The 23303-nt window shown below is 44.1% G+C and overlaps 1 protein-coding gene across 6 annotated transcripts in view; it reads left to right on the forward strand.

Annotated features, from left to right (window-relative positions):
- TBC1D1 (TBC1 domain family member 1) overlaps nt 1-23155 on the forward strand; it is a 209343-nt gene extending 186188 nt beyond the window's left edge. For all 6 annotated transcript variants that reach the window (XM_019741932.2, XM_074322281.1, XM_019741934.2 and 3 more), the window contains 5 exons: nt 465-709; nt 3000-3159; nt 10177-10346; nt 17349-17522; nt 21275-23155. In XM_019741932.2, the coding sequence (XP_019597491.2) occupies nt 465-709; nt 3000-3159; nt 10177-10346; nt 17349-17522; nt 21275-21475 (950 nt within the window). In that variant the 3' untranslated portion in view covers nt 21476-23155. The remainder of the gene's footprint in view (nt 1-464; nt 710-2999; nt 3160-10176; nt 10347-17348; nt 17523-21274) is intronic.
- Nucleotides 23156-23303: the final 148 nt, after the last annotated feature.

Here is a 23303-nt window from a genome sequence, read left to right on the forward strand (position 1 = left end):
GTTTAAAAGGACAGAAATAATGCACAAGACATGAAGCCTTTGCAGGCATCACCCGGCAGGCAGTCTGGGAAAAGCCGATCGGGGCGAGTCTGCGGCCAGGCCAGCCCTTTGGCTGCATTTAGATGATTCTGGGGTAGGTGCCGCTCCAGAACCACAGCTGTCTGCCCCTCCCGAGAGCAGAGACCATTTAGAGCACTGGCAGTTGTCTTTTTGTTTTAGATTGAAACCCAGAAATCTGTAGGACCAGGGGTAGTTCTGATTTCTTTCACCACACAAAAGCATGAATACTTGCTGATGTTTTACTTGCAAACGTTATTCCAAGAACAACCAGCTGACCTTGTTTCCAGAGCGGATTTAGGATATCCAACTTCTACAGCTCTGTTGCTTTAACCTGAAGCCCATCGGATTTCTGCTTCAACAGTGTTTCTTTTTTAAAATAACTAACGTGTGTATTGTTTTCACAGGGCGAACCTTTCCAACACATCCGTACTTCTCGGCTCAGCTAGGAGCAGGGCAGCTGTCACTTTACAACATTTTGAAGGCCTACTCACTTCTAGACCAAGAAGTAGGATATTGCCAAGGCCTCAGCTTTGTGGCAGGCATTTTGCTGCTTCACATGGGTGAGGAGGAGGCGTTTCACATGCTCAAGTTTCTGATGTTTGACAGGGGACTGCGGAAACAGTACCGGCCGGACATGATTATTTTACAGGTAGAGTGCGCCTTGTGTCTTTGATGAAGACAAATGTCAGGTGTGTTTATGAGCCTTTTCCAGGTCTCACTAAGGAACTTTTTCACCATCAGTTAACATCGTCCTAGCAGTCGTTGCTGAGAACTTACTCTGTGATAGGTATTATACCAAGCATTTCATAGGCACTTATCTCCTCAGTAACCCTCAGGAAGACCACCATGTTTCCCCGAAAACAAGACAGGGTCTTATGTTAATTTTTGCTCCAAAAGACACATTAGGGCATATTTTCAAGGGATGTCTTATTTTTTCATGTATAACAATCTACATTTATTCAAATACAGTCGTGTCATCTTCTGGAACATCGTCGTAACGTACTAAATGCGTCCATCTGGCTGATGATCTTAACTGGGGCTTAGTTTCGGAGTAGGTCTTATTTTTGGGGAAACACGGTATTAAAATCAGCTCAGTTTATAGATGGGAAAACTACGGCTCAGAGAGGTTACGTCAGCCAGCAAGTGGCAGAGTTGGGATTTAAATAAACCCAGGCCTGTCTGACTCCAGGGCTCCCTTTGACCCTTCAATCAGACCATCTTCAGATGATCTAATTCCTACTTCCCATATTTGCTACTTCCTATACCAGGGATCCCACTCACCTCCCCCCCTCAGGCCTTGTCCTCCAGGGTTCAGCTCAGATATTACTTCCAGGAGAAGCTCTTCCTGACCACCCTGATATTATGTCCCCTGCTTCCACCCCAGACATGCTATATCACATTACCGTGTCTCATTTTTTTTATATCACATACTCACTGCCTGAAGTTATTTCTTTATTCACTTACCTGTTTATTTTCTGAGTTTCCTTAGCATATATCATGAGGGGGGAGGGATCTTACCTATCTTGGAGCTGCGTCCCTAGTTCCTAGAGCATCACTACCTGGGGCGATGTACGCTCCCAGGCAGTATTTGCTGAATGAACAACAAGTGACAGCAGGCAAGGCAAGTCGCATCAAAAGAAAACGAAACAGCAATGTCCCAAGTGCTTATTCTGCCACCTTTCAGAAGTGAACTCTAGATCTTGCTTTGGATATTCCTAAAGGATGGAGCACGTCTTTGTGTGTTCATTTACCAGGGACAGACTGTGATTTCAGAGCCTTAGAAAGTATTCTTAGAAAGAATACATTAGCGTGCCAAGGACTCTCTCAAAGCACCCAATTGTGTGGCTGAAAATCCTTTCACCTCTACCTGTGAATATGAACCACATGGACTTAAAAATTAAATCTCATTAAAGGAAGCCATTCCATTTACTAAAAGGTTCTGACCCACATGACACTTTCCACACATACGTTCAGGTTCTTCCAATTAGCTTTACTGTAGATGCACCTGCCGTCTGAGAGAGCAGATTTTTGAGTTTTGTGTAATTTAGTACCATAACACATGACTCTTTGGGCTGGTAGCCTTGGTGCTTAGATTCTTTTTGACGCAGAATAGCCGTGGCTGGTACTTAAGAGGACTGCGTCGTCTGGCTCCTGCAAGCAGTTGTTCCCAGTCTGAGCAGTCGATAGCCAACCTTTAGCATCTCAGTAGGGATCTGAACCTCTTTGTTTCTTTGGGCTTGTGCCATGGGACTCCCCATGGGGCTCCCTGACAGGGCCATATCACATTCTGAAAAAGGGACCCTTTACGTTGAAGTTCAACTTTAGTTGGAAAAGTTATTTTTTCCGTCTTGAGATAAACACTTCTTATTTTAACTTGCTCGGGATCTGTATACTTTCATAAGTTATAAACCTAGATAAATCCCACCTGTCCAGCCTCTTGAGTAATTTGGAGGGACCCAGGGGGAAATTTACTAACTGAACAGGTACAGTAAAATCCTTCCACAGAATCACTATGTGCCCTGACTTCACCCTTAGCGGAGAGGCTGGCTTTTTATTTCTAATTCCCCTGGGTTTGAGTTTTGCTAGGAATGTGTATTTGTAAGAGAATTTACGAAGTATTTCCACAAGACAGATGCTGAGATTCTCTTAGCCAAGGACACAGGGGAACAATGAAAAGAAAGGAAGTGGTAGAAGACCCAACATTAGTATTTGGGCCTGCACCTAGCCAGGGCCTCACATGCAGTAGGCACCCAGGAAGCTCTTATTGGACAAACGAGTAGCTGAGATCAATGGCTATCATCAGCAGGTAGAAAGTTTAAAGTTGTAGTAATTCTTCTGTCACATCCTGTGAGTGGGGTAGTCGCTTTGTGCCTGCAGCAGACAGCTGACAGCTGTGTGTGTGTGTGTGTGTGTGTGTGTGTGTCCCTGTGTCCCTGCAGATCCAGATGTACCAGCTCTCCAGGCTCCTTCACGATTACCACAGAGACCTCTACAATCACCTCGAGGAGCACGAGATCGGCCCCAGCCTCTATGCTGCCCCCTGGTTCCTCACCGTGTTTGCCTCCCAATTCCCACTGGGATTTGTGGCCAGAGTCTTCGGTGAGTGTGGAAATCTGTTTGCCAGAACCAGCATTCTTGTGTTAGACGGGAACCATTGATTGTCACTTCATGGTGCCTCCTTATTTTTTTACCTGTGTCTTCTGCACAAACAGGGTATCGTGTGACACACAAGGTTTAGTTTAGGGTAAGGTTTTGTGAATTTCAGGACTTGCCTAACTTCTGATAATCATTGTGTTTCTCTTGAAGTCTTCATCTGGTGGGATTTAGACCTGATTTCCTCCCCACGGGGCTCTTCCTAGAGCAGACATTTTGGCCAAGGATCCCCAGCATGTATTCCAGGAGAGATATTTCCCATGAATCACCTTCAAACTCCATGGCTGGTGACGAGGTTCACTGATAGCTCCTTAAAACTTTTTGACCAGGGACTTCAGAGCTACTGTTCTTTCCAGATTCTCTTCGCACCTCCTCCTCCCCTTTCTCCTCTTTTCCTACACTTGACTCTTCATTTTCTCCTCCAACTCGTGCTGGAAGACACCTCTGTGTCACTGACTCACTGTCCCATCCTCACATGCCCCCTGCCTCATCTTCCCAAATGTTAACAGCCACTGCTACTTCTGTGCCCCACCGTAACCATAGGTTGTTCACATTTTAAACCATCCCTCATTTTCTTGATTTACTTTCCAACAAGATTGTCTCTGCGAAAATAAAATAGATGTTCACGGGCAAAGTCTCAAAACTGCCTTGTCTAGTTTACCTCAATAAAAAATAAAAAATAAAAAAATTCAAAAACTGCCTTGACGTGGCAGGGGTAGGTGCGTCCTCTTGGAGCTGAGTGAAACACTGGGCGCCCAGTCAGCTCTTGTACACTGTGTTTTCCCTCCTTCAGAAAGAAATCATAATTTTGAGAATTCAGATTGTTTTTATTTTTTATTTTATTTTTACCATGCAGGAGGAGGAGGTTATTAAAAAATTGACAGTTATCACATGTGAAATGGTTTTAAAGTGTCATTTACATTCAGTCATTTGATAGCTTAAAAACCTATAGTTTTATCATACTTGTTTGTTTTTAGAATTAGCATCCTAAAGAGAATGTTTACAAATACTGGAAGAATAGTACTTTAGGCAGCTTTGGGTAAACAGCTTGCATATCCAAATTCTAGAAAGCCTAGAATTTTATTGTTAATGTATGTGGGCATTGAGTTGTCTTCTCTCTTCTTCTTCCCCCCTAAAGTACTAGATTTTTATTATTCACTCGTATTCAGAAGCACTTTTAAAGAATTCTCCATTTGGCTTTACTAGAACCTATATTCTTAAAATCTTTACTACCGCCCCTTTTGTGTAACTGTCTCCCCAACTGGATTTTTATTTTCTGTCCCTAAAAAAAATAAATAAACATTGAAGAAAATAGGTACTAAAAACTCTTCTTTCTGGTTAAACGAATTGTCAGTGAGATTTCATGAAGGTTTTATACCACAGTGAAAAAAAAATAACTAAAAAACTCAAAATTGTCTTGTCTTTTTAGTTTACTAACAAGAATCACAGAAACTATTAAGATCCCTAGCTGCAGGCTTCAGTTTTTCTTGCCAAAAATTTCTGTGTATTTTACTTTTCTTTTTCTCGAAATTCAAAGAAAATCATTGGTCTACCTTTACTTACCTCTTTTTTCTCCTGATTCTTTGCTGTATTTTTTCAAACAGGGCAATGGAGAGCAGTGGAGATTGAAAGGGGAAGGAGGGAGTGTTTGTTAATGGTTTGAGAACAGCTCAAGCATCTAATTACACAGTGAAGGAAACTCTACAAAGGGCGCTGGGCAAGAAGGGCTAAGGTCAATGCTGAGTGACCAGTGCTGGCCACAGGCACCAATGCTGCTGCCTGCAGATAGTGCTGAGGCTCTAGGGCCACAAAGCTCTAGGGGAAAAAACAAATCTTAGGCTGCTGCATAAATGGATAAAAGGCATTAACAACAGACAAACTCTGCTTTGGAAATGAATATTTGGAGCTCTGTGAAGCTCATCCTAATGACTTCATAAATAAAAGTTGAGACTAGTAAAAGCTAGTATTTTGCTCTCTATTATGTAGTCAGTGGTGGGTCTTGGAGTTTCTTATACATTATGCATAAAGATGCCAGTGTCTTTGTAATTCCTGGATCCCACAGCCCCCCTGCTGCACTAAGTGGGTTTGTGTCCAGCTGGCTAAGGGCTCAGCTCCTCGAATTATAGGCAGGAAGTGGGAACTCAAGGCAGCACTGTGTTGTGATGTCATTTTGCTAAAACTGCTGGGTTTTTTGCACAATCCATCCCATCTATCGGGACTTAAAAACAAACTGTTTTATTAGTAGGTTCCATAGAAAAGATGTGATCCCTGAAATCCATTTCTGTACTTAGCATTGGTGACTTCCACCGTGTTTGTTTAGCTTCATGATGGTGGGCAGATAGCTTAGTTTTAAATCCCAAAGCCTGACATTCATACACTATAGTCTTTCCTTGGCCTGAAGCCCATTTCATTATGAGCCTTTAGGCCTGGATAAACCCTAAAAACAAATGAATCTTTGTTAACTACTCACTATTTTATATGTAAGTAAAGGATTCTCAGCTTGCAGTCAGCGCAGCTAGTAACTTAATTAATAGGTTACCTCAAATTAAATATATGCTACTTGGAGAGACATAGCATAACCTTCACCTTAACCTTCATCTGGTATTCACACTTTTCTGAATATCAGTCCTTTCTGGGTGTCACATCATGTAAAATAACCTCCTCCGGTATTATTCCAGTTTGGGTGTAGAGGGGTCCCTGGACAGATGCTGGCTCTGTTCACTTTCTAATCATGTCTGCCTTTGGGAACAATCTGAGAACTAGGACCTGGCTTGCTCCTAGGAAGAAGAGGCTGCCTCGTTAGGCTTCTGAAGTTTCCTATAGGACATGCTGCCAAGTAGGTGAGAGAAGAAGTGGACTATAAACACTGAGGGATAGGCAAAAAATGCAGAAGCCACCTGGAATATAGGGTAGGATTCAGAGAGGCTTGAGGACTAAAATAGACTGGGCAAACAACATTGTTTGTACGGCCAGGAAAATTGGCTCTTCGGGTAAGGTGATACAGTGGTGATGAAGGCAGTTTTTGCAAAGTCTGTCTGTGCTGTTCTGCTGCAAGGCTGTCGTTATCCTTCATTTCCCTGCTACCTGTTCCTGGTAGGAATGTAGGGGTGTCACACCTGAAGGACTGCCGCCTCCCAGAGAAAGTTAAGGAGAGGGGTTGCCCTTGACAAAGGTGGCTGGGAAGGAGATGTAGTGTAAGTTCGCTTACTGGCCCTGTGCTTAGTGTTTATCATTTTCCCCCACAGGAAAATTGCACTTTTATGTCATGAGGAGTTTCAAATAGAGTCTCCATACCCATTAACACAGTAACAGGGCTGCTGAAGTGTCTTCAAAGGAAAGTGGTTATTTATGTTGTTCTCAGCAAATAACTTGCAAAGTGGTGGAGTCAGCTAGATTTAAGGTTCCCTTTACCTCCTGCCTGATAAAGCCCTTTGCCTCTTTCTAGGCGGCCTGAGAAAGAAGAGAAGGAAAGAAGTCAGCCACAATGGTGTGAGCTGGGTGGGCAGATCGCGCTGCTGGGGGTGCTCAGAGCAGTTCATGTTCTTGGGTAGTGGTTTTCAAATGCTGGGAGTTCACATTTCCAAGGAGATTATTTTTTTTCTTTTGTTAAAAAAAAAACCCACAACAATCCCAGAATGTAAATGTATAAAAATTGGAATATGCACAAAAATGAAAATAATTGGGTTTATAGGTAACATTTTTCTTTTTTTTCTTTTTTTTAGTAACATTTTTCTTTACTGTTATTTAAAAATTATTCACTTTTTTAGAATTTCCAGAGGGAAACAAATGCACTCATTGTTTAAAGGAGATAGGTGTTGACCCCCAAGTATACTGATTTCAGAGCCCCTTCCTCCAAGGAAAACTTGGAGGGGTCTTTCCTTCAACCCTTCAGGCACATTCTCTCATGGCACATGCAAGTGGACTCCTGACTTGAGGCGTCCCGAGTCTCACAGACGCTTCTGGGGCTGAGCTCTCCTAGGCTCACTAGCGCAGACAACCGGCTGGCTTGCCTTCGGAAGGAGCGGGCCTCCATGAGTGCTGGTGGACTGAGCGTCTTGGGGCTGGCAGCACACACCTGTGAGTGTGCTGGTGGGCAGCTGCGGGGTCTTGTCAGCGGCTCTTAGAAGGTGGTGTTTCTTTGTCTAAAACTAAGTGGCCCTTGCCAGGATCCGACCCATAACCTAGATCTCATTCATGTCATCTCCTTACCAACGCACTGACCTACTCAGAACAAGGAGCAGAGAGCCTTCCTGAGCCCCTTCCTGACCCCTCCTGCGCTCTGGGTGCAATTAGAATGGCGTGGCGGCAGAAAGCCCCTGGGGACCTGGCCCCACCTTTTGACTGCAGCCCCAGCTCTTGCCTTACCATACTCTTTCCAGGCTCCCAGCCCTGATGGGGTTCATTTACACCTTCTGTTCCTTCTGCTCAGAGTATTATTCCCTGACTTACCTAACAAGTTTCTATTGGCTTTTCAAGACGGGATTTGGCTTCTACCTTCCTTGGACCTTTTCTTCCCTTTTGTTAGCGTAACACCCTCCCTATGCATAACTCTACCAAACCCATGGTTGTTAGTCTCTCTGTACATTGTTCTTTGTTCATAGCTGACTCCAAAGCGCCCAATACAATGCCTGGCATGTATTAAACGCCCAGTGAATGCTTAGAGAAACTTCTCAGCAGGGAAGAGTGCTCTTAAGGTGTTGAGAATGAGAATAGCATTAGGAAAGAATATTTCTTTTTTATTACATTAAATACAAACTGTTAAATCCAATAAAATAAACATATCCAGAGTTATATTTTGTTTTTAATATACCAATAGAGTTAAAAAGAAAGAAACACCTCTCCAAACTTGCTTTTGTTTTCTTCATATAATCCAAAAAAGTCTTTGAGTTTGAAATCATAGGAAGCACTGTACTAACTAGATTTGTTATAAAAACCAAGATCCTAAAGGAATAAAACTTGGAAAACCCATTGTTAACCTTAGGAAACTGCCGATGTGGACTGCATATTTGATTATGCTCATGAAAGTTCCCCAGTAATTATTTAATTGCCTTAGATGTGGTACTGTATCTAAGTCTAAGGTACCGGTCTCCCAGAGATCAACAAACTGAGCTATAGTAAGTCATGGGTCTAGTGGTGAAGCCCATTCCCGAGAACCTGCCCAAAATGTCTTGATATTTATTCTGATAGATGCCATTAGTTTTTTGTTCAGCTGTAAGTATCCAGATACTGAAAGGAAGTCTTAGCGTCTAAACCACAGTCTTCATATTTACTTTGTTTTGTTTTTAGAAATGTCTTTTCTGTTTAAAAAAATCTTAGGTATAGTGCTGTTATAGTGCTATCTTAGTTATAGTGCTATTTTAGGTCTTTTTTTGTTTTCTGCAGCGGTGAATTACAGAGGTAGACTGTATATTTTATAAAGCAGACGTTTCACAGGAATATTCTTCCATAGCACTGCATTGATACACATACTACTTCCCCTAAGAAGCTCAGCTTTCAAAGATACGACCAGTCCTCTAACTTAACTTCCCAGCCAAAGCGAAGAGGGAGGCAGCCATCGGACCGTTCTGGCTCCTTGGGGTCCCTCTGAACCACTAGCAGCTGTGATGTTTGTGGAAACGGTGGCGCGGAGCTCTGAGGTCGGCTGATCTCGGCAGCTGCATCGCTTGAGGCTGCCACCCACCCATGCAGCAAGTCCAGTCCCACAGTTGGGGCTCCAGGCCTAACCCTGCCACTCGACACCTAGGTCTCATGTTCGCCGTCCACAAACTACTTTGGCTTGGACACCTTTCCCATTTGCAGAGAAGCATCCAGCCTTGTTTTCCTGTTTCTTAATGGCTTTTACATGTCATCACACTAAACCACCAAGAGAGGCACAATGCTGCGGATTCTTCTTTTCACCTGCTTTTGTCTTCCTGGACTTGATGAAATTTACAACGTCTTTGTCTCTTCCCATTGTCCTGCAGCCAAAACTGAGAGAGAGGGAGAGAAAGGAATATTGGCAGTTGCCTCTAACTAGATTTATGCTTTCATCTTTAAAGTTATCTCTCGTCTTATATTACTATTCCAGTTGTTAGGTAACTTGCCTTAATGTAGTCACCCAACAGTTAGTTACTAGGGCTGTGCCCCAGATCATCTGTCACCAGGACAATTTGATTCTTTCTGGAGTGGCTTCAGCTCTGTGAGGAACAGGGAGCCAGGGCTGGGCTGGCTGCTCACCCCGTTGCCTCAGCCGCTTCCCTCCCTCTCACTGTGTACAATCAATGTGGGGATTGCTAACATAAGAAAAAATATGGCAAGGACTACAAAATAACTCTGGCAAAGTTCTTTTGAATTCCTCTGGGGAAGATGTCTTTTTTTTTTGACTCCATTATTAAGCTAAAATTCAGTATACTTGCATTTAATAATGTACTTTCGCAATTGATCAGACATTTTAGTTTTTAGAGATCTTTTAATCCATATTTCAAAGTAGAGAAAACAGAAACTTTTTGTTTTTACTTTATCTTTTGCTGTTTTTCTAAGTGTATATCTAAATGCTGTATGTCTGATGCTGTATATCTAAAAATCTTTCAGTTTTACTCATAAAAACTGAATAAAGTTTAAGAGTTACTATGTCTTAGTAACTCTTAAAATCTAGAACATTTCTGGGAAAATGGACTAATAACAAATTTTCTTTTTCTCAATTTAACTTTTGAAGCATGTTTGAATTTAATATATTTTTGAAGAGGAAAAAAAGATTTCTATGAACCTGTGGCAAAATTTTAGTATGTTTGTCTATATTTTATTATTTGTAATATTGTCTTGACAACCCTATCTGAACTATCAGACTCTTAAAAAGAAAATAAAGTTTGCAATTCAGGGTCATGTTTCCCTCTGTCCTGTTCTATCGTATGTGGAAAAGAGACAGAATGGTATTTCATCAGAAGCTGGTCTGGTTTAACTTTCAGCATTTCTGTGTTTTCCCAGATATGATCTTTCTTCAGGGAACAGAGGTCATATTTAAAGTGGCTTTAAGTCTGTTGGGAAGCCATAAGCCCTTGATTCTGCAGCATGAAAACCTAGAAACTATAGTTGACTTTATAAAAAACACACTACCCAACCTGGGCTTGGTGCAAATGGAAAAGACCATCAATCAGGTATGATTCAGTCTAAACCTTCCAAAAGGTAACGTGATCCTGGATACATAAAAGCTTAATTTTGGTTTGTTTGTTTGTTTGTTTGTTTGTTTTTGAGCAGAACCTATTTTCTACCACTTTATATTTTGGGCAGCATCTTACAGGATGCCTGGCATGTAGGAGGCACATCACAAATGTGTTCAGTGATTAAATGCATGTCTGAGTGTGTGTGTAATGGTGAAATGCCACGTGGACACTCGGTGGCAGTGTTTAGGTGTGATAACCAACACAGATTATCCATTGTTTCTTGTAATTAAGAGGCTTCACTCCTAGTTGTGAGTTTTTTTGGAATACATACACTTATTCAATGTAGGCTTTTGTAAAATATGTGGTTTGATTTTTCTGCTGAGTGGTATTTGGCATTTTCTAAAAATAACTGATAGCAAAGTTGTGATAGAGTGTATGTATTCTGTAAGTGTGTGTGTGTGTGTGTGTGTGTGTGTGTGTGTGTGTGTTAATAGAAGTCATTTCCCCAGCTGTGGTTTCAGCACCTTTGGTTTCTGGGTATAGTAGAACCATTACTCTCCGAAACGGTAGGGGTAAGGGGTGAATTGAGCCAGTAATTACAACTAGACCAGTTGTTAAATGGTTTGGGTTAGGGGTGGGAGCAGCTTCTGATTCTGTGTAAGGAAGAATCTCCCATTAATGATCGCTGACTGTGAAGGACTGGGATGCTTGGCAGAGGGTGGGGTCACCCTTGGAATTGTCCAGAGGCCAGATGACTGAGAGTGCTCTGGAAAAGAGTGCTGCATCGGGCACTGTAGAGTCAGCAGTCGGGCTTCTCCTAAGCCTAGAACTTAACCTCACCTGTTCCAAATACACTGACAGCATAGAGTCGTTTGCTAAAAACAAATAGTGAAATAAAGCTGTTTTTAAAAAATCCTTATTCTGAGGGTTTCTGTGAATCCGAGAGAAATCCAGTGATTCCAGGGGATTGCACCCAGACGCAGCGTTTATGATTTCCTTTGCTGCCCCTCCTTAGTTGGCAAGCTCAGAAAAAGAAGCAAGATGGCCTGGAGCTAGGGAGGGCATCATGCCAACTGTCACTTGGGACCTCTGCACGTCTCATACGCCTGTAGGAGAGCAGTTCTCCACTCTGCACATTCATCTCCAGTTCACTGTAGCTTTGCCTCTCTGTATTTTACTTCCCTGGCACGTTTCTCTCGATGTGAATAACTTTGGCTTGTTGAGACCTTACTTTTGCCAGGTTCTGTGTGAATCTATAAATACACATGATCTCATTTAATCATGAGTGCACTCCTGAGAGGAGAGGTGGTTTTAACCCCTGAGGAACCCAGGGCTCACAGTGGTTAATTAACTGGCCCACAATCACTCTGCTGCAAAGTGAAAAGGGAGGGTCTCAAACTCAGGTCCTCTGGCCTCAAAGTGCTTTAGCAGTTACTTAGTACCCCCACGTGCCTGTGGGTGTCCTCTAATTATAAAGTTTTGCTATGTTTTACTTGTATATTAATACTGAATTCTTCACCCTTGTGATTCTTTAAATGCTGGCGTTTTGTTCAGAATTCAGAGCTTTCATTGCAGATACTTACATTTTAAGGCTGCTGGGGCAAACACGGAGCTGTGATTACCTAAACTAAAGTCTGTGCCCAGGGAGTTCCTTGCCTTTGCTTCTGGCTCAAAGGCAGGCAGCCTCAGCTGACATTCAATTTACCTCCTGGATATTGAGCTCCAACAAACAAACAAACAAAAAATCCCATTTTCCTCCCCTTTTCTGTAATAGATACTTACTAAAAGTACTGTATTGGATACTCTTTAAATGTTAGAAGAATGGCCATGGACACAACTTGGAGAGAACAGTTTTGTATGTGTGCATCTGATTTGTTTTAGGCAACTGTTTTTGAACTTGGCATCCTTTGTGCTACTACTTAACAACTCTGGAACGTGTATTATAATCCCCATTTCTATAGTTGGGGAAACCAGGCATGGAAAGAGTAACATGCACCACACCCTGTATAACGTGGCAGAGCCAAGAAGGTAACGTGTCTCTCTGACACGAAAGCCCATCCTATGAAGAAAATAAGCATGTAATCCAGTAATTACAAGTGTGCTACTGTGGTGCTTGTGTGAGGGCTTATGGGAGCCAGGCTGGTGGAGTGAGTGCTGACGGTTGAAAATTGAGGGAATACAGTTCAGCTGGGCCGAAAAGAATGCGGCAAGCCGGGGGTCAGCACACGTTTTCTGCAGAGGGCCCGGTGGTAGTTTCGGCTTTGTGGCCATAAGGTCTCTGCTGCCTTTGCAGCGTGAAAGCAGCCATAGACAGTATGTATAGGAATGAAGTGCCTGTGTTGCAATAAAACTTTATTTACAACAACATGCAGTGGGACAGATTCAGTTCACAGACTGTAGTTTGCTGACTCCTGATCACAGCATCTGCAAAGGCGTGGGAGTGAGAAAACAGAAATTCTAGATGCCTGACATTCAGCTTTTTTTTTTTTTTTTTTTTTTGTGTGTGTGGGATGGTTGGAGACTAAGGAGTAATGGTGTAGGGAAGACAAAAATCTACATTTTGGGACCCACATTTTTATTCTGCCAAAAGTCTTCACAGGAAACAGTTTAAATGCCAGTGGGTCTTCGCCCTCTTTTCCTGCCAGAACTTGACATGAGTGCTGTGTGTCAAGCTTTCTGCCCCTCTCACTGCCCTCTCCCCTCCAGAGGGTGCCCCGGTCTCAAGTCCTACTCAGAATGGAGGCCCGAGGTGCAGTGTGGTTCTCTGCAGTCTTCGAGGGCCCCGGGGCTGGAACCTTGGAGATCCACAGAGTAGAAGTGGTAGATGCCCATGACTGAGCATGCTGCCCTGTGTGTGGGTGGGCAGAGTCTGTGGTAGCCACGTGTCGTGCAGGGACGCAGCTCCCGCTCCCGGCACCAGAACGCAGGCTATGGTGAGGCCAAAAAGGAACACCCACGGAGCCATAGATAGGGGAGTCATACCATTATATTCTCGCTGGCAGCTGGGCCGGAGACACAGGAAGCAGGAGCCATACAATGCGCAATCCACCATCCGATTCTTTGCCAACCCACCCCCTAGCATAGACACAGCAGATGTATCAGTGGCTAATGGCTAACGGTGACAGCTGATGGCCACCCAACCACAGTGGATGGCCATCTGATTACAGCTGATGGCCATCTAATAACCAAGCCAGCACCTTTCCACATGAGGCCGAGAGCCTGGAAACTGCTCTCTGGGACTCTGTCCCCACACCATGGCCCCATTTCATTAAATGTACTCCCTGTAGATGGTTTCAGCTTGAGCAACTGGGACACAATCTGCATCCAGGATTGGGGGGGGGGCGGAATAGTTGAGGACAGGGCTCTGGAGCTCTGGCTCAGCATAGACAGGTGGGGAGCAGCCACGGAGGGGCATGTCAGAGTTGAGAGTCCAGGGTAGACAGTCTCTGAAGGCTCTGTGGACTTCCTCAGTGTGACTTAACTGTCCGCTGAGTATAAGCCATGAAACTCCTCCGACCCAAGAAGGGGGGAAACCCTGGGAATAAACAGAAACTAAGAGGAGGTCAGGTTTGTATTGTCACAGTGAGTGCCCTCTGCTTGTGCAGCCTCCGTTCAGTGTAAGGAAGGAAACAGAGTTAGGGGGCGGCGGGCTTTGGGAGACAGAGCAATGGGCCTGTTTTCGGCATTCTTTGGGCTCTGTTCAAAGTGTGGCCATCACTGTGTCACCTAGGAAGCCGCAGGAAATGCAGAATCTGGGGCCCCACCCCAGACCTGCTGAGTCAGAATCTGCATTTTCACAAGATCCCCAGGGGATTCACACATAGGGGAACATTTGAAAAGCTCCACTATGGGCAGCTTCACTGTCAACACAGGAGGCAGTTCTCTGTTCTAGCTGAGCTTATAGGATGGAAACCAGCATCTTAAGAAGGTTCCTTTGTTCAGAAGGCACTCTCGCTCCCCAAAATCAGTGGCGAGGCTACCTCTTCTGCCCTTGGGAGGAGCCCTAGCTGTGTGGGCAGGTTGCACTGTTGAAAATGAGTACTTTTTTGAAAGGCCAATCATCAGTGATGGACCAAGAGGGTGGAGTATGGCGGGAGGGGTATTTTATTTTACCACTGGCATTGGTTAGAATTGCTCGCATGTGGTAATAATAAAAGGCAGACCAACTTTTCGTTGGGTTTATTACTATTTTTAAATTCACTGCAGACTCTGTGCCCTCTTATTGCCGATACCTGGGCAGACTGCTCCACTCTCCAGCCTTCTGTGTGCCACTGATGTGGGGCAGCCTCTCGGGCTGGGACAGTGGAAAGTACGTGGCTAGTTCAGCAGGCATGGGGTTAATGGCTTCAGTATACAGAGCGTCCACGGGCTGCAAGGAGAAACACTGAGTCTCCAACAGCACATGAGCCAAGAACATAAACAGACAGTTCACTAAAGAGGAGATCCATCTATGAATAGTAAACAAGTATCCGGGAAAATATTAGTTTCATGAGTTATTTAAATTTAACATAAAATGTTTTACCTACTAGATTGACCCAAGCAAAAATATTTAACACCAGTACACAGTGCCAAGGGTATACTGTATCTGGCACATTCATATGTTGCTAATGGCATTGTACATCGATAATTCCATTTGGGAAGTAATTTGGCAACATGTATCACAAGCCAATAAAACATTCATACCCTCTGACTCGGTAATCCTATTTCTTGGAATGTATCCTTAGGAAATAATCCAAAATATGGGAAAAGCCATATGTACAAGGATGTTTAGAGTTGTCATTTACAACAACAAAAATGTGCGAGTGACTGGGTATCCAACACTCAATGAATGGATTCACATGGTCATGATATTTCAACTTGGTAGAATCCCATGAAGCCATTTATAATTATGGTTATAAAGAATATGTAGCAACATGAAAAAGAATTCTTTGAGGACTGGGGCATAACTGCAGAATTGAGGGCTCTAAATTTTTGGGCTGCCAGGAGATAATGATGCAATTAGGCAAAGATGATTATGACCCAGAATGGTTCCTAGGGATTCATGGGGCCTGAAAGAGTGTACAGTTTTAGGCACAGCTGAAAGCCATTAACCTTAGCAGATTATCAACCTGTGTAAAAGGCCAGAGGTTTTGTTCCCAGGTTTTCCAGGTTAGGAGCTCCTTTAAAAATAAATATTGGGAAAAAAAATAAATAAATAAATAAATAAATAAATAAATAAATAAATAAATAAATAAATATTGGTGGAAGAAAAAGAAGTAACTGTATGTATGACATTTATTCTACACCATATTTATAACTATACACCAATGCCACGGCAGTCTCAGTTTTTATGTTGGTGGTTTTTACTCTGTTTGAGCTATTCAGAAGTTCCATGATGTGGCATCCTTTGTAATTTTGCCGAAGCACAAGGTTGAATGTTAGGGTTTCACGACAAGTGTGTGGAAGCAGCTCTCTTAGCTAAACGAGCGCCTACTCAACTTGCCGGGCACACGCTGGGAACTTCCATGCGTTGTCTCGTGGAATTCCCACTGCGATGCTAGGAGGGAGGTGGTATCACTCCCATGGTGGCAGCCATGAACTGATCCTGGGAGAGGTCAAGGAACTTGCTGAAGGTCATTCAGGGAGTCGCCAGTGGAGCCCCGACTTGAGTCTGACTCAGAGTCTCTGAGTTAGTTTCCTCGACTAAAAATAGAGATGATAATCTCTGCTGACAACTCTGAGGGACAACGGAGAATCAGGTCCATCCAGTAAACTGCTCACACACGTGCCACAAATACAATGTGTATTAGTTTTTCGTCATTAGACGACTGGTGCCTCGTTAGTATTATCCATTGAATTAAATTGAAAACCAGGAAGCGGAGAAATTAATCTTAAGAAAGAGAAAATAAGATTGTTGGGAATAATGAGAAAGTAAACATGGTTTTTGAAAATTGATTTCAGGGAAGATAGGACTCACCCATGTTTGAATGCTAACGCTGTCATCAGGGGAAGTGAGTTTTTCATTGATTTTAACTGTTGGCCTTTCTTAAGGAAATGCAGTGAAGAGTCAGTTTCTGCTCTTGTAAAGTCTAACTTCATTCTCTAAATGTGTGTTCTGATCATGCAGGCTATTTTTATACGGTGACTGAATGCTCAGATCCCACAGATTCATGTTGGGGCTTCACGCCGGTGTGGGGAGGCACAGCCCCATGGGGCGATCCCACACAAACAATGGGAAAGAAGGGAGAGGCCGGGGCGGCAGCCTCTGCCCTCTGACCCCCTCTTCAGCCCTGCTTCCATCAAGCTCACTCACCAAGAGAAAGTACAGGCACGAACAACTCACTCCCTTGTGCACTTGGGGTTGTTTTTCACACGGGTGGTTTTTTCATCACTGTTACTATTATGGGAAGGAAGGCAGCTCAGGCATTGTTTCGTATTCACTCATCTGTGTGGGTGACATTTGGGTTTTGGCTCTTTTCTGCATGTCTTGTGTGCAGAGAAGGGGTTTTTAGTAAACAGTTCCATTACTTAGCTGTTCTTGTAACTCTGAAAACCCAACTGAACTATAATTAAACTTTGACTCGGTGACTGGGCACATGGGGCTATGATTCTTTTGTTTTGTTTCCTCCCTTTGACCGACAGTTAATGTATCTAACCTAATAGAATTTTCAGAGTAAAAGGAAATAAGTTCTGAAATAAGAACTAAAAATAAGTTTTTGTAAGCCTTTTTTAAAAATAAGGTTTTGGCTTTTGGAAAATGACTATCAGAGACCCACACTTACTGTTATCTTAGGTTTATGTCTAAATCCTTTCTACAGTCTTTCTTCCCAAGTAAAATTACTACCTTCTCCGTGCAGAATTTTCCTGGATTATCACTTATATACCAGGCACAGAGTGTTTAGTGGGTGCTCGTGGACATGGTCACGTGTGTGCGTGCATGCATGCCTGTGTGTGTGTGTGTGTGTGTGTGAGATTTTTCTCATTTTAAGTGCCTGATGACTTGCCTGTATTTAACAGGTGTTTGAGATGGACATCTCTAAACAGCTACAAGCTTATGAGGTTGAGTACCACGTGCTTCAAGAAGAACTCATCGATTCCTCTCCACTCAGTGACAACCAAAGAATGGACAGATTAGAGAAAACCAACAGCAGCTTACGCAAACAGAACCTTGACCTCCTCGAACAACTGCAGGTAGAGCTTATTCACGAAGCAGCTTCCTGAACCCCGAGTGTGTGGTAGTTCATTAACTCTCCAAAGGCACCGGCAGGCTGGGTTTTCCCATGACCGTAGGACCTTTCTTTCCCCGATCTGTTTATAGCTGAGATCAAAGGTATCCCAGGAGAATTGAGCCTTTTTATTAGGGAGCAGACAGATTGTCCTTTGCTGGGGTCAGACAGCCCTGGAGCTTTCTGAGAGGCTGTTTCTGCACTCAGCCTTTTAGGAAACAGGCCCAGAGATGAACTTGCGTTCAGGATGCCAGGGTGCTATTCGCTGAATGGCAGCGATTGTGCTTTGAGTCATGATGAGAGAATCAAAGGCTCGAGCTGCCGTGAGCGAAACCAGCGTGGTCCTTGGAGGGATGTTAAGGGAGGAAAGTGACACCAAAATCTACCAGAGCATGTGATCACGAGACGTGAGTCCTTGGCACAAATGCAAAGGTCTGATTAATGAAGGTCACAGCCCTCCACTCTGGAAGCTTCCATTTTAACATGGACAAGTGTGGATGAGGACATGCTGTAGAAAGGCAAACACAGACCCTGCACACAAAAGGGTGACATGGAGCAAACCCAGAGGCACAATCCGAGACCTGGTTTTCCCGGGTCTGGTGTTGCCCCCGGTCATGCTGTCATCCTGGGCAGTCTGCTGACCTCTGTCCTGATCCCCTCATTTGTGTGACAAGGACAAGAATGCTGATAGCACAACTCCTACGCCAATCAGAGAGAATAAAGGAACCCTGCCGGCTCCTTTTTTAACAATCATAAACCGGTGGTAATGCTGTCAGTGGTAAGGAATTGTTTGTGGGGTGTTTGAAAGAATTTGGTTTGAGTTTCTGCAGAGAAAAATACATATTTTTCCCCAAAGTATGTATTTTACGGTGGTGTTGGGCTGACCTTAGAATAGGCTTTCCGTCCTGATGTGAGCCTCTTATTTTGCTCCATAGAAGTTGCTGCTTTGCAGATACAAGCTTGGCGATGATAGGAGAAGGCCAGCATTTGAGAGCCTAATAAATCAACCCTTCTCTGCAGTGCATTGCTCCCGGCAGGGATTTGTCCCTTAGATGGGAGCAGATATTTATTGTAGAGGAACAAAGAAAAATGCTTTCCCTACCCAGTCCTAACTACTTGCCACATTTAGAAATTGAGCTGTTTTCCCCCCTCAAAGTTGAGATGTCCTAACTAATAATATATCTGTGTACAATCTCTCCAGGACATCTCCGCTGTAATCTGAAGGGAAGGTTCCAGGGGATAAAGAGCCTTATTTGGCCTGTAAAGGTCTGCAGTGTAGGTGGTAATTTTAAATGACATCCAAACAAACAGTAGTTCCCTGAAATATAACAGGATGGAAACATTTCTAACAAAGCTCAGACTTGCATTTGAAGCTCTTGGCTTGTTAAGATAGGCAATAAAATGAACCTAAAAAGAGGTTCATTTTATTGGGCTACTGCCCAGGTGTGTGTGTGTGTGTGTGTGTGTGTGTGTGTGTGTGTGTGTGTGTGTGTGAGAGAGAGAGAGAGAGAGAGAGAGAGAGAGAGAAAGGAAGGAGAGTAATTTTATGCTGCTTCTGTGATACTATCCCTTTTTGTGAAGAGAGGGAGTTGTGAAAAGCTGCTCCAATACCTACATTCCTCAGGAAAGTCATCAGGTGGTTACAGTAATAACAGATGTTCTCCTTGGAACTGTCTTTCTCTTGACCAAGTGGCTCCCCACGTCTGGAGGCACATTCAGAACGACAGCTTGTGCCAGCCCAGCAGCCTTTACTGCGGCCTTGCTGGGCTGGGTGCCAGGGCAACCAACACCCATAAGACCCTGCTGCTCTCACAGAGTCGCGGTAGGACTGTGTAGTATCCATCTGTGGGGGCTGGTATAGTTTTCTCGTTACCCTCTACAAGTCACATGGATTTACTGTCTTTCAGCAAGACTGTGTAAGTTCCGGGAGACTCTCACCATTTTTTTTACACAGTTTTCAGAGTCCAAGGATAGCTGTGCAATGCAATGCTTAATTTTCAAACATTTTTTCTTTCCCAAAGTATCACAATTGACCTGTTCTCTAGCTTTGTTCTGAAGCCCCATTTATTTTCTTGTTAAATGCTCAAGAACGTTGTCTAGCCCCTGAGACCAAACCGTTGAATGTTTTGTCCAGTCGTGTACATAAGACGACGGCATAGACATGTCGGATGGTACCAAATAATAGCACATTTTTCATAACAATCAACTACGAGGCGTCGAGCGCCCATGAGTTAGGTGCTGTGGGAGTCTGGACCCATGTGCAGGATGAGATGTGCTCCTTTCCACGAAAGAGCTTCAGTCTCACTGAGGAGACCCGATGTTCACGCAGAACAGTAAATGACCGTGCACAGCAGCTGACTACCGAGCTGCGGGGTACACCGCAGAATGCCGGGGGACTTCTGAATGAGCGACCCTTGCTAGGGACCCTTGCTAGGGAGGTGGTGCCTGACGCAGGCCGCGACCGTAGGTAGGGCTGAGGATGGGAAAGGAGTGCCGGGAGATAGATGCACACCCAGCATAGCCGCCCCTGCCAGGTAAGCTGACAACTTAGAATTTCAGTCCTTTTCTCCTTCCATTTTGAGTGTTCCAGTAGCACCGCCAGAGCTAGACTTTGAGTCATGAGTTGTCTGCCTGGCACAAGTATTATCTTGTTCAAAAAACTGTTTTTCCTGTTTTGAAAATGAGAAAAAAAAGTACATGTACCATTTTTTCCCACCTAAAATAAATGGGCTGGACAAGATTAATGAGATGAAGCAGTACCTTCATGACCCAGTCACCTGAGCAGCACACAGTGTAGCTGTGAGCTGAGGCACAGGCCAGAAGGCCTCAGGGACAGCAACGTAAAGGTCGGGGTTTCTGTGGTTTTCTCCGGAAACCCCTCAGCTTCACCGGAGCCAACTCACCCATTGCCTGGGAAGCCTTCCTGAGTCCGTCAGAGAAAAGCGCCTGTAGAGAAAAGTACCTGCCTGACATTAATTTTGTGCCGAGCATGTAGCCAGGAGCACGTGAGAACACTGCTTTGCTCCGTGGTGGTGACCGGTCTGAGTAGACCACGCACAGGAGCCTCTTGGCAGAACGCTCGGCTATTCCAAGCTCTCCACCCATGTTCCAGGGAAAAGGCCCATGTCCTTTGACATAGTGATATCTTGTTACTATAAGGAAAACAAAAGAGAATTTCAGATTAGAGCGCTGTTATAATACTACTCGGGCCTTTTTGGATTCCATTGTGACTGTCAGTCTGAAATCAATTTGCACTTGTAAATATATGTAGTAGTCAGAACAGGCCGGCTGTGCTGCAGTAATAGAGCTGCAGCGCTCAGTGGCTTAGCACCATAGAAGTCTTTTCGTCCTCAAAGCTCCACCTCTTCTCCATGAAGCGTCTTTCAGTTATGTCAGAGCTGCAGTCCCTGTAGTGGGTGGCTCGGAGCTCGGGCTCCTTCTGCATTGGGAAGCCACCATCTCAACGTGTGGCTTCCAAAATAGTTACTGCAGGAGAGGAAAATGCTGGAGGATCACAGGAGTGCCCAGCCTGCCTGCAAGAGAACCTGGTAAATACAGTCTTCCTGTATGGCCAGAAGCACTGATAGTAAACAGTAGACTCCTCTCTGCCAAAATAAGACTCCACGTTGTCCCCAAAATATGACAGCAGAGCGTACAGTAGATCCCCCTGTGTTGTCACTGGGCAGTTGCATTCTCATTTTTTCTTTTATTCTCCAGGTGGCAAATGGTAGGATCCAAAGCCTCGAAGCCACAGTTGAGAAGCTTCTGACCAGTGAAAGCAAGCTGAAGCAGGCCGCCCTGGCCCTAGAGCTGGAGAGGTCAGCGCTGCTGCAGACGGTGGAGGAGCTTCAGAGGCGGACTGCAGAGCTGGGCAGTCCGCAGCCTGACCTCACACTGCCCCAGCCCACGGGCGACTGACAGCACAGGGCACAGCACCTCGCCAGGCATGGCTCTGGGGGAGACATCGTAACACGGTCCTGATACTGTCCAGGCCTTAACTGAGAGAGACAGAAGATGCAGGAAGGGAAGAACGAAGCGTGAAGCATGCTTCTCAGGGAGGAAACTTGCTTGCCAGCAGGCAGATTCTTCTGAACTAAAACTTGCAATTCAGGGGGGCGAATGTCCCATTGTTTTTGTTGTTGTTGAGGTTCCAGTTGGTCCCTTCTCTGGTTCTAATTACTGTAATCGGTAGATTTAGATGGCATGGACATGAATAAATGCACCTTTATGTTTCCTTTTTCGGTATCACTGTGTCTGTAAGGAGCATTCATAATACTGTGGAATTTCAAAAGCTGGAAGGGCTCGCAGTGATTCTTCTGGCAAAGATGTGGGTCCATCTTTTTTCCAAGGAGGATTGGTGTGACTGCACCCTCAGCATCACCTTCTACTTTTGTTATGGAAGGCCAAAGTAACCATTAGGAAAGATCAAAAGTGATTTATTTAAATTTAACAGCTTGAATTTGATCACTGTCCTTGGTATTTAGTGATGTTTCTTTCTTAAAAACATAGTATTTTCATACATTTGTTTTTGCTTAGCCCTTCAGTATTGATCAAAATCATTGTAGATAAATGTTTTATGGGAAAATGACCATTTTTTAGACTCTACCAGGTATTGCCAGCATGCGCCTTGCAGTGGTGGAGTCCGAGATATTTATTTATTTGTGGTGTTTCATATCCATGTTCTAGAGTCATGTATGCATTTTGCCTGTTGTATGATGGAATACAGCTGCGTGTCCCTTTAAGCCTCTACCCATTGGGAGTCTGATTCCTTGCAGAAGTAGCAGGCCAGGTCAGGATTTGTAGGGTGCCAGAGATTCTGGGACTTTCAAAAAAGATCAGCCTAAAATTGCAATTAAATGTATGGCAGCTGAGATCAGTGTTTTGGCAGTAGGACGTGTGTTTCAAACAGAACTCACAATGCAGCGATGTGCACTGCCCCCCCCCCCCCCCACACACACACACACAAACACACTCAGGATGAGGACCCTGTGCCTTCAACAAGCAAAAAGCCGTTCACAGTGGCCCTGGTTTCATTTGGTCACTATGTAGGGCCTCTTCCATGTGCTCTCAGAATGGGTGGTTTTCTTACTAAGGAAGGAGTAGAGAGGAACTGTGTAGGCACATGTCACTTCCTTGAAAGCAGAATCATTTCTGGTCTTTATCGTTGTAACCACTTCTATTCCAAAGAAGTTTCTTTTGACTTTCTCAGTGGCGGGCCTCTCTTTTAAGCCTGAGGTGAGAGGAAGGATTTTCATATTTTGGAGTCATTATAAACCTTCCCAGACATTTCAAAGGGAGACAAACATGCTGCCCCAGGGCCTGAACACTTGGTTGACATTCGGGACTCCTGTTCCCCGTGTCCGAGGATAGCAGTTCTCTTCACAAACCAAGATTACAAGCCCAGCAGCCTTTATTCCAGGTTGTCGCTCCCACCAGATATAACTTAGAGGAGTTCACATTTGAGGGCTTCTTTCCACATATTTTATTGTTTGAATATTTAATAATGTTGAAATGTGGACATCTTATGACCATTCCTCAAAAACATTGACTCTGCATTAAATAAGAAACAAGAAAGCAATAAAACAATTCATGTGCACACTTTTATGGTGTGTTTTTTTTTTTCGTTTTGTTTTTTTTTATTATCGGGATTTTTGCTTTTCAGCCCAGGAGTGAAGGAATGCCTCATGCACACCTGTGGGTCAGAGTGCGACTATTACCTAAGCATCAGTGAAACCATTTGAAGTGT

Source organism: Rhinolophus sinicus, linkage group LG02, assembly GCF_036562045.2.
Source record: "Rhinolophus sinicus isolate RSC01 linkage group LG02, ASM3656204v1, whole genome shotgun sequence".
Classification (NCBI taxonomy): domain Eukaryota; kingdom Metazoa; phylum Chordata; class Mammalia; order Chiroptera; family Rhinolophidae; genus Rhinolophus; species Rhinolophus sinicus.